At 43.6% G+C, this 12,319-nt stretch overlaps 1 protein-coding gene across 2 annotated transcripts in view; it reads left to right on the top strand.

The window, feature by feature from the left end:
• The window catches only part of shisa9a (shisa family member 9a), a 50,434-nt gene extending 39,985 nt beyond the window's left edge, over positions 1-10,449 (top strand). The window contains exons 4-5 of one of the 2 annotated variants that reach the window (XM_031842853.1): positions 1,284-1,447; positions 1,538-10,449. In XM_031842853.1, the coding sequence (XP_031698713.1) occupies positions 1,284-1,447; positions 1,538-2,353 (980 nt within the window). In that variant the 3' untranslated portion in view covers positions 2,354-10,449. Of the gene's footprint in view, positions 1-1,283 lie in introns of both variants that reach the window. The other variant, XM_031842852.1, reaches the window with a different exon arrangement.
• The last annotated feature ends 1,870 nt before the right edge of the window (positions 10,450-12,319 follow it).

The following is a 12,319-nucleotide window of genomic DNA, read 5'->3' on the forward strand; positions in this document are numbered from 1 at the left end:
CACAAGTTCAATTACGCAAATCTATGAAACAACCGTTAATATAGCCTTGCCTTCTTTCAAATGAAAAAGACTCCTTTTCGAAAAATACCTGCTCCAAAAGCAACTCATCGATGTACTCAACGAGAGGAATGGTTCAATAAGCTATGTACATAGACCAACTACAATATTTGGTTCGAGAAAACATAAATTAACGATAAATGTGATTAGAAACATAAGCAGTAGACTTTAGTCTACATTAATGGCCTCCCAAGTATATATGGCGACCCATTTCAGCATTTCTTATCATATTTATCCGTCCAAGAGTACAACGCCCTCCGCGATCGATTAACAAGTGGACTAGTGGCGACAGAACTGGCTGCCTCAGCTGTCCGGGCTCGATCCACGATAGGACTGCGGTGGTTTGCGAAGGGCCGGTGTGCCACTGCTCTCTCTCTCTGCTACTAGGGGATGGCATCCTCCCTCAAATCGCCAACTGACTATAGTGCAAGTTTTGTCTGTAACTAGTCCGTCAGCAGTAAAATATGTCAAATGTTGCGTTGACAACAACGGATCAATAACTTTGTATCAGAAAGCATTCCGGCTCCGGAATTGCACTGCCCGTCATTTCCTCCCCAGAAAGGGCAGTCTACTTGGTCTTCTTGAAATCTTTTAGTTATTATAGGCTGTGTCAAAAGGGGGGAAAAACATACACCGTGCTCTTTTTTTATCATAGTCGAACACCTTCCCACCACACAGAAATGAGATGTTTTCTTGGCTTAATAAGGAGGAAGAGGCAGAGGAGGAAGGTGGTGGAGACATTCTGGGCTTTCCTTTTGATTTCACTCCCCAGGTGGCACGACGGGCCTCTTTATGCAGGCGTTTACAGTATCCCTGACACCCTGCTTGGCCAGTTGCAGTAGATGAGGGTAGGCTGACTAACAAAGGTAATGTTGATAGGGTTTGTTATACGACCTTTTCAGATTGTGGGAGTAAAAAGGGATGGGATGTTTTCTATCCAAACCTCTGCCTGTGTGTATGTGCTCACAAGTGCTTGTCTTAGTTTGCAGCTGCAAACTGCTGAAAGTCTTACTTTATGAGTCACTCTATACAACAGTTTTATTTTCTTTCTGTTCCACAGGAGCAAAACAGACAACCTGGGATTTAGTTTTTTCACAAATGACAGTCAAGCAAATTAAAAGGAAACAAATGTATTTAGACTTCCGATAGCCGTCAATTTTAGTTGCTCTTTTATGTCCAGTAAACATTTTCATTAGCCCTCTGTTTCTCTCTCTCTCTTCTGTCAGCTGCCAAGTACAACGGTGAAGTCTACAACAAGCGTCGGCTGATGGTGGAGCTGCCAACGAAGGGCGGGCTTCCTCTCCAGCCGATGGGCAACTCCAGACCCTCCATGGGCAATATGTCATCAATGACTCCCCCGATGACTACCAACCCCATGGCGTCCAACCATATGGCCTCCAACCCCATGGCGTCCAACCACATGGCCTCCAACCACATGGCCTCCAACCACATGGCCTCCAACCCCATGGCCTCCAACCACATGGCCTCCAACCCCATGGCGTCCAACCACATGGCCTCCAACCACATGGCGTCCAACCACATGAACCCCTCCATGACCCAGATGACCTCCATGACCCAGATGACTTCCATGACCCCGATGACCTCCATGATGCCCATGACCTCTATGACACCCATGACTTCCCTCGCCCAGATGACCTCCATGACCCCTATGACCTCCATGACCCCTATGACTTCCATTACCCCCATGACATCCCTGGGTCCACTGACTCCGGAGCCGGTGGCCACCTACGTCACCGAGATGCCCAGCATCTCTTCCGTCTCAACCCTCCCGACAGAGCGGCACATGGCCAGTGTCGGAGGAGGAGGGGGGGGACTCAAGCTGAATGGCCAGAAACTCAAAAGCAGCCATGGTCATGTGGGCCACAGCTCTCACAGCTCTCACACTCACAGTCATGGTCACAGCCACAGTAGCAAGCCGCCAGGACTCGGGGCTACCTCCCTGGCACACATGGCAGGGACCATGCCAGGTGGCACGTCCCTGGGTATCTCCAGAGCCGCAGAGACAGCCATTGGCTCCAGCTCAGCTACAATGGGCCGCCCAATGGCGTACAGTTCCAACACAATCGCGGCTGGGCATTCGATGGGGCTCGGGCTGAAGGGCTGGGACGGGACTGAGACGGTGGGCCGGAGGAAGACCTACGGGCACAGGAGGCCTCAGTGTACCGTGCTTGAGCCCAACCAGCTTCACAGCACCAGAGGCCAGAGCCACAGCCAACACTTCCTCCCCACACAGCCCTACTTTGTGACCAACAGCAAGACAGAGGTGACTGTGTGAGAGAGGGAAAACAGGGAGAAAGAGAGGGGGAAAGGATGCATGCGGAGTGACAGCACAAGTAATCTCTGAGTGGAGACACCAACCCCCGCGTTGGTCAACAGTGCAGATCAATGTGTGTGTTTGTGTGGCTCGTTGGTATACTGGTGAATGTGGTGGGACAGCGTTTCAGAGTGGTCCGCGTTTCACGAACAGAGTTCACCAATCAAATCACTAAACGGACGTTTGTTGCCAATAGGAATGGCATCTGTAACCATAACTTCAAAGAGCCTACAGAGCAGGGCCGTGTGTACACTTGTGGTGATATTAGAGTGTTGTCTCACAGCTAATATCTACTTCGTAATGATAACAACAATCTGAGAATTACAGTACAACACACAGATGATTAAGTGAGAAACTGCAAAAAAAAAGGATTGGCTTTACGAACCAATGCTGAGAAGCAATATAAGGGATTAAAGCACCGAAGCTGGAAGGACAAACACAGCAAGTTTACCCACAAACCTTGCAACAACAAAGCGGCATCTGCCCAACAAAGCGTTGAATGGCTTGGAAGAAATAACATTCCCTTATGATTCAACCCCCCCCCCACTCCCAAATCTCCTGAGGGCTCTGAAACAGGCACACATGATGAGCACTGGGCTTCGGACTGCAGACACGCAGGGCTTTGTACTGTGGCTATTCAGGAGCGCCTTCATAAGATCTGCAGCTGAAGGTCGCCCCTTTTTCCACAAGGCTCCAGCACAGAGAATGGAGGCTGTCACACGGGCATTGTTCTGTTCTGATCTCGTCTGCGCGGTGACAGCCAGCCCAGAGGAGGGATGAGGAGGGATGAGGAGGCAGCGAGGCGGAATCTGGATGATGCCGCAGCTAGCAGAGGCTCTACGGAGCAGGATGTCTCGTGCCCGCACATACATTCACGCACATGCAGGAGCATATTTTTACTCAAACACATAAAGAAACATATACTGTAGAAATACCGCACACTAGGGTGTGACCAGCATGGCTTCTCAAAGAATGATACCAATCATTTTAGATTAGAATTGCGGACGGCTGACATTTCGTTTAATTTGCGCATATTTGTCATCATTAAATTTGACTGTTTTTATTTCAAAAATTCAGTTCAGTGTTTCCCCAAACTGATATTCTCAGCAGTGAATTTGGATCGCCACAGTACTCAAGAAAAATTTAACTTTCAGAAATGGCAGCTAAGTCGGAATGACCCGCCGTATCCATTCAAGGACAGGGTACAGTTTTGGACATATAAATATTTTTGAATCAGAAAACCAGTTACAACAGGCTTGCACAATTTAAGGGATAATTTTGTGAAAGACATGTATTTGCTTTGTTGTTAAGAGTTAGCTGAGAAGATTGATACCACTTATGTTTGCATGTTCAACACGAACCTACAGCCAGTAGTTGGTTAGCTTAGCACAAAGACTGGAAACGGGGGGGAAACAGCTAGCCTGACAGCCTAATAACAAAATCTGCATATAAGCATTTCAAAAGATCACTCATTTATATGTTATATCTAGCTTGCTTTTTTTAAAATCTGAACAAAGACCGAACTGTACAAAAAATGGTTTATGTGCCAGACTTTTTCTTTGCTGGACACAGTAACTTCCTGGAGTCTTATCGTCATCGTGAGGTTGTCAGGCAACTAAATAAAGTATTTCTTTGAAAGAACAAATACATTGTGCAAAAAATAAAGCAATTTTAATGTAGCTATGTTCAGGAATGGCCTTCATCATATTAGAAGTGGACAAACTGACCTATTAAATGGAAAATGTGTTTTTATGTATGTATTAGTTTAATCAAACACAGACACATAAAATATAGCTCAATTGAGCACCTATATTGTTCGGTAGACCAAATGCAAGCTTTGGCTTCTCAACATTTTAGTTCTGCACAGATTTTTGCATCGGATGTTATACTTCTCTAGTTTTAGACAAAGGCAAGAAACTACTGTGAAAAGTGGATGTAACAGGAATGAAAAATACTATTTTTTTTAGCTGGTGATAGAAGTCGCTGCCACAAGACGCTAGGATAGATTAGATCACTCACCGTCCTCGAGTTTTAGCTGAAAACTATCTGGGTTACATGACTCCAACACAAAAATAAATCCTAAAGTCTGACAAATAGGTCAAATCTTCTCGGGGCTTCTCCGAGCCGGTTTGCTTGTTTTGTAATGATGTAAGATTTATTAGCAGCTGCAGCCACACTTATCATATTGACCTTGTTATCTCAATTGCTTCGTCCACCTCTAAGACCCTCTTTACGCTTGGGATTTAGACGCATCTTAAGCGATTAGATTGTAATCAGAATATGCTTGGCCACATTCAAATAGAATATAAAAGACAGCGAGGATGAATTACTCGTCTAAATCATCTCCGAAGCTGGTCAGAGAACCATTTGGCTTCACAGTAAATGCAGTTGCGTTATAAATGTGTGTGCAGGTCCAGCCTAGCAGCAAGCAAGAAAAAAGGTTAAAATAGTCCAATGTAAATGTAAGAGAGGTGCATATGATGACCGATTGAGAAATAAAAACAACACTGGATTTCACATTTGATTTGGAGCTCCAGCAGAGCTACACTTAGTTTGGGTACACTGTGTGTCCAGAAATGTAGATGTGACGTACAAAATGGGGGGGGGGGGGGGTCTAACACTCCAGCTTCTAAATCAAAAAGATGAAACAGCTAAGGCAGTTGAGAGTAACATGAGGGGGAACCACCCGCCGCCTCGAGGGTCACATGTCTGGAAACCTGGGACCAAATTGAAAGCGTGAAACAGGATTTAAGAAGTCATCAGAGCATTAAAATGTGTCACCTTTTACACTCACAACTAAGACATGCACACACACGCACACACACGCATGCGCAAACAGAATACATTACAGGGTGGACTCTGCTTTCTCTCTGCTCCCACAGTGCCGAGCGGCAGGCGTCGTCACAGCAGGGAGAACAAAAGAGTCGGTACTGTTACTGCTCCTGTTGTGTATGAAAGACTGTGAAACTCCAGACCATGGCCCTTTGTAGCGATACCTGATTATGCTTTATACATAGCCTCCCTCTCAATCGCTTTGCTTTTTTAAAATTATTTTCTTCTTCACTTCTCCCCACCCCCCCTTTTCTTCTTTTGCTCCCTCGATGTCTGACTTGAGAAATATCTGCGAGAAACAAATACAGGGCTGTGATGAATCTTTTCTGCAACAGTGGAGTACACATCGTGATGAGAAGGTGAATACAAATAATTCACCCCGCACCTTGAAAGACACGATTGGTTTACGCCCCTCATGTGCATTGTTCGAGCAGGAAATGTAAGTGATTGATTGTGTGCCAAAAAAAAAAAAAAATGTAATTCAGTTTGCAGTACCATTGTGTGTCCTCTTGAACACTGCGCAAATTTCACTCTTTATAACTTTTTCTATGTCTGCGTATGTGTGTGTGGATCCAACTTTGGCATATGATTATTGTCTCTGAAGAAGTCAAAACTCAAACAAACAAGGCAAACAAAATGGATCGTATATAATTGGAGTTCACAATCCCATAAACCTGTTAGCTTCCGATGAGAATCCTTTGCAAATATTTTTTTATTTTTTCCCCTCCACCTTGTATTACTTTCCGCCTTTTCTTGCCAGCTGATGGTTTTGTTTGCGACAGAGTTGAGAAGCAGGTCAATGTTTTCCTGAGGATATGCATTATCGGACCCAATTGACTTAATCCAGCGCCGCAGAAATGTGGAAATATGATCCCTCCTCGCCATCACATACTGCTCCATCCTTAAAGCCTATTCAGCTCTGCAAGAGCAGCCGCCGGAACAATAGATAAGCAGGCTGGGCAGTTGGTAAACAAAAAACAAAAAAACACCTCATCCCTCACGGTAACATCCAAAATAAACCCCGATAGAAAGCGGGGAATTGGTTGCGCTTGCTGGGTCGCGGTTGATAGGGTCAGGGCCCACAGATGAGTGGGTTCAGGAGGCAGTCATGTCTGATATTTTTCATCTGACGAGTCAGTCGGACAAAAAAATGCCACAGCAGAGACTAAAGGACACTGGTAGTCTGCAGGCCCAAAACAGCCAGCTCAGTAACAGAGCCAGTGGGAGCTCTAAGAGCAGTAAGCGTTCATCATTCATTGCGAGATTCGGGTTTTTTTTTCTACAGTTTGACAACACAATTTGGTGATTAAATGCAGTCTTTGTACTTATCATCGGTACCGGCTCAACATACTTTAATAATAAGTACGTTCAGTGGCTAATAAACAACTGTGAAACCAGCCAAGTCCAAAGAAACAGGGGAAAAATGTGCATCATTTATTATATATCATTATACCATCGTCTGGGTGAACACTGCATTCTGATTGGCTGCAGGGTGTCCATTAATTCCTGATAATGGACACCTACGAAGTAAAAAAAAAAAAAGAAAATCTGAATATCTTATTTACAACACAGAGTGAGATGTGAATTTGCGCTGTTGCATAAACTGCAGACAGTTTGAGACAAGGGTTGCTGCTACAGATATGTCTTTATTTAGCATTATTTTAGCTTGCGAGCTAACAAGTTTTTTTTTTCTCCCCAATTACTCTTTATTGAAATCATGTAAAATCTGAGAACAAAAAGCCAGCGGGTAAAAAACCTTGGAGAGCTACTGTGACTGACTAGCGCTAGCATGGAAAAGCTACGGTAGCTAACGCTGCCAGGAGCCATTACGTCACCAAACGTCTGTGGCACATTGTGGTTTGACCAGGCCTTGAGTCAAAACTAGCCAATGGAACAATTCCCTCCACCCAGCTGGCCACCCTATAGTAACTGACATCGCGCAATATAGTGTCAGTGATCACCTTCACCTCTTAGTGTCTTACCTACCGCGACACTGCCGAACGAGTTCCAAAATTAGGGATGACCTCTCAGTGTGAACACATTGCTCCAAACCATTTAGGTCCTGACGACCCAAGTGGGTGCGCTGCCTGCCGCAGCTCCGAGGTCTTTCTGCATTATTCTTTTATTCTGTCCTGCCTGATGAGGAGCGGCGGTGCAAATGGCCTAATTATAGGAATCAGACCCCGAGTTAGAGGGCGCAGCAGTTCACCGGCGCATTGATCAGCAACAGAGGCGGGAGCAAGAGTTCGGGCCAGTCGAACAACGGCCCGAAGTGATGTGGAGTTCTCTTTGGCCCTGTGACCTGGAGTTAATGACTAATTGCATATTGTGTTTTTTCCATGGATGAAATATTTTGACTGACTTTTACACCCATCTTGTCATTATTAATCAGAGTTAATCAAGCAAGACCTATCTGTCTGGTAAATTCTGATGTCTGGCGATGACACTTTGCTTTCCGGAGTGAGTGACGAATGGAAACACAAACCGCAGGGAGCGCTGAGTTCAGCCTTGGTTTACTTTGCTATGAAGGGGGGGGGGGGAGCTAGCAAGCTTAAGCCGCGTGCAGTTTGTTGATTTCAATGATTTCTTTTACTGTATCTTTTTTCCTTGGCATGATCCACACTGCTACACTGTGTTCCTCCTTACTGCTGACCCCTACTGTTGTCCTCTGGACAGTCATATGTGTCCTCCGATACACTTCTTACCCAACAGTGAAGAGCTTTACTCTGGTTATTGACCCCCCCCCAGATCCCACCCCTCTTTGCACAGGTACCCCAACCATGAAGTAAGAGTCTCTAGTGCAACGACAAGGATCCCTCGCTGGCTTCCCAACACTGCCAGTCGTGCTCTGCCTGGGTCGAACCCGGGTTCTCTGGGACAGAACAGTTTAGCCCTCCACCGCCTGAGCTCCCTGCCTCTCACAGCCATGAAGCCACCACTGTGCTCATTTTATGAAGTGCTCCGACTGTCACGTTTGGAGTGTTTCTCTGTCTGGATCCTCCTTAAAGAGCAAACAGCAAGGGTGGCAGATGAGGGAGAGGGTTTTTGACTTGTCTCGAAAACAAGACGGGAGGGCAAACACCTAACAAACTCACCTGCCTACCTACGAAATGCACATTAACGAGAGATAGCAACAACACGACTGAGAATTACTGCAGCCTACACTCCCACTAGCCCACACGAGCTTCACTGAGAGGCAGAAATTGGCAGGTGAGATGTGAATGGGATTTGAAAACTTCTCCCTTGCTTTAGCAGAGAAAGAGGCCTATTAATAGCACAAAAAAAAAGCAACCCCATTAGACTAGTTGTTCTGAAATCAAGCCTCTCTTGTTCAGCAGAGCACACAGTCGCTGTGAGAAAAACCACACAGTCGAATATCTACAAGGAATATTCAATAAGAGACCGAAAAAAAAAAGGAGCTGTACTGGGACCAGTGGCCAGGGGGGCTTTACGAGTTTTTTCACTGTGGTCTTTAATCACCGAAAACCCAGAGTGGGGACTGAGTCCACAGTGGCACACAAAGACAGAAAAGGGACTTAATGTCAACACTTGTTAGGGGGGGGGGGAGCTTTGAATTATTGATATCGCTAAATGTTGGTGGTGCGTGGCACGTGAGCCCTAACAGCTCCATTTGCAAAGCTGTGAATCAGAGATGACTGTTGACTCACACACACACACACACACACACACACACTTTATGTTGTGACAGTATTGTTACAGACTCTCAGACTTGTTTTGATTATTAATGCCTCGGCTCTATAGATTCCCCAAATCAATCACTGATTCCTCCAGACAGATTGGCCATTACTAACATGCACTGTAACACGTATTTGTCAGCTCCTCTTTGGGCTGAGTGTTTGTTTACACTGTGTGTCCCATTCAAGCTACAGATGTGAAGCACGGGTCGTTCTTGATGTCGGACTGAATCGGGACAATGCCGTTGTCTGTAAATATTAATTTCTTGGTGGGGAAGAAAGTCTTTTCTCCCCTTAATCACGACAGATAAAATGCAAATACTCTTAAGTATACTCTCTTCATTCAAGGACAGAAGGAGCAGCGGTTCTCATGATCAGAAAGTGGGACATGTACAGTACATCTGGGATGACACTAAAGGGCTCAAACACAACGTTACTTTTTTTTTTTTATTTACCAGGTTTTCCTCGACTCTCTTCTTTTCAATCTTTTTACCGTCGCCGTTCGCTGGACTTGATAGCATTATAAGCATGTACAGCCTACGAGGAGCAGCATCTGTACCATCACAAAAACAAAAAAAAAATCAGTATTATCAGTATATTATCAAAAGGGGTTCTCGTCAGCTATGTTTACGACTTTGTATAGCATCGGTCCTTATGCGCAATGTTTTCAACAATCCGGAGCTTCTGCACACGGAGACGGAGGAGATGCAGTGTTTGTTGTCCAGTAACGCTCGACATCTGTTTTAAAAAGGGTTTTGCTCCAATGCTGTGCTTTATATGTATGATTATCATTTATTTATTTATTTATTAATAAACCTGTATTACATTTACTTGCTGTTAGAATGAACGGACGGATATCAATCACAGCGGATGTGAGGGAAACACTCTGGTTATTGACCTCTGCTTGGGATTTTCCATTATCTTTGAAGGATCAATAAGCTATTTGCGATATGAATACTATCCATTAACAAGCCTATCCTTTTATAGAATAACCCATTGATTAACTCATTTTGGTGTTAATCATGCATTACATACAAAGTCATATGAGATCCAATTTTCTATTTTTGATGTTCAGACCAGTTTGTGGTATTTATGCATATGTGTATATGGATACATATGGCCCCAACACTGCATTTATGCGTAACTAGTAAGGCATATTTTCTATGGTAGAGCCCATCTCCCACTATTGTTTGCACAGTAGCTTATATTATGCACCGTGATGACCCATTGTCCTTTTACTGTTTACTGACTTTATAATTTGTGACATTAAGTTATGAAAAAGCTGTATTTTGGTACTATTCAGATATTGTTAGAAAAAGAGATATAGAAGACGTTTTGTCCCAGAAATATATTACCATAGTGTTTCTATGAATTTGTCTGTTTTATTTATTTTGGGAAGGGATGACAGGGATATTTTTGTTCTTCTTTTGTTGATGATTTGCCATCTGACAGTATATCACCATTGTTCTACAGTATATACGACTTTCTTACGTGGCAATAAAAGATGACTTCTGTAAAAAAAAAAAAAAAGATACGCACCTCTCTTTGCCGTCCTTTTGTGTCTCTTTTATTCTCTGTTGTTTCTCTGTCCTTTTGTCCTCAGGAAGAGACAAAAGAGACAAAAGAGAGAGAGTGTACAGTCCTTCAGATCTTCTTCATCCCCCCCTCCCTTTTCTCTTCATGTCCTCCCTCCCACTTTCCTCCGCTCTGTTTCCCTTGGCGCTCTTCTACACAGCAAACATTTGATGTTAAATAGATGTTGTTAGAGCGGATTGAACTAACTTCGGAAACGCATATATAAATAACAGAAAAGCAGAAGTCGAAGCGACGTTCAAACTCAGCTGCCTCCTGCATTTTTGTTTTTGAGGTTGATATCTAAATGGCTCACAGATGTCAATTCAAACAAATTCCAAGTTATTTTTTTGTTATTCTTGTCCGTTGAGTGCTGCTGAATTGTCTCCTCTTTCTCTACTTTCTTCCCGGTGAGCATTTGACAGGCGGGAATGCGCAATATAATTAATAATTTAATATTAACTTAAGCTTTTAACCTGATAAACACATTTTGGGTATTATTTATGGTCTGCATTTTTTCAGTGACAGTCATTCAAAGTATTTACATTTAGGGCAATATGGCCAAAATCTTCTATCCCGATATAAGTCATTTAAAATCTCGATATTTATACATATCACGATATAGCATGTATACCATATGAAATAAGTAATTTTTTTTATTAAATTAAGAACTTTAGAGCAAAAGGGTCAGATTTTCTGAAAAATGTTAGTGAGTATGCGTTTGTTATCATCAATTCAGTTAATTTCGATATATGATTTCATCACAATATAATTAAATTGAAAGACGATAAATTATCATCTTGAATTATCAAGAGCCCTATTTGCATTGGGTAATTACCTCTCTATGCAGTAGTTTTAATTGTTAGTGGCTATTCCCGCACAGTATTTAAATTGCCTACCTTGACGTGGGAGTTAGTAAATTCATCTTATTCATGTCAGCTTCACTGTTACTTCCTGATCCCGGTAGCAGTGACTGCTAATGCTAACCCAACATTTTCTACTAGTGCTACTTCAGATACACTGACGGTATCTGGGATCTGAAGTGTTTAACCACATTATTCATCCATTTACTATCCGAGACTATCTGCCGGGTCGCGGGGCCAGCAGGGTTAGGAGGGTATCCCAGATATCCCTCTACCCAGCAACACTTTCCAGCTCTTCCTGGGTAAAACCACATTATTTTAGGACTGTAGTTGTATCAACATCACCTCTTGGAGTTTTAGAGTTTATTTTTGGCAGTATGCCTTTCATTAAAAAGAACTTCAGAGATAAAAAAAAAAAAAGGTCCCAGGGAAGATGAAATGTGCCTCATGCTACAAAGTCGCTGTATTCAAATCGACATCTTCACCATAAAATATTTCCTGGGTCTTCTCCTCTCAAACCTCTTTCCCCCTGCTGCTTTTTTCGTCACGCATGCAGAGCTGAAGCCAGAGAGTTCATGTGTCCTTGGGCTTCAAACGTAAGATCACTGCCAGACAAAATCAAACCTACTATTTCTGTTGTATTTTATTTTTTCTTACCTTCAAATGAACCGTGCATGGCAAGGCAAAAAAAAAAAAAAGTCTACACACAAATGTTGCCTTCACACACATCCAAAAAACAAACACACACCACAGCAGACACACACATTCGCACAATGTGAGTTTACACTAATTACTCAGGCTGCCAGTGTGCTATTGGCAGCGAGGAAACAGTCCAGGGAATTTAACTCAAAACAAAGCAAACCTGCTTTTCCTCCCGTTCCCCTGCCATTCCCTCTCTACCTTCACGAATCCTGCTCAGCAGAGCGGAGCTGCACAACGAGAGCTTTCTGTGTGTTTTAAAGCCA

The sequence above is a fragment of the Anarrhichthys ocellatus genome, unplaced genomic scaffold, assembly GCF_004355925.1.
Source record: "Anarrhichthys ocellatus isolate YVR2014 unplaced genomic scaffold, GSC_Weel_1.0 scaffold4, whole genome shotgun sequence".
Taxonomy (NCBI): domain Eukaryota; kingdom Metazoa; phylum Chordata; class Actinopteri; order Perciformes; family Anarhichadidae; genus Anarrhichthys; species Anarrhichthys ocellatus.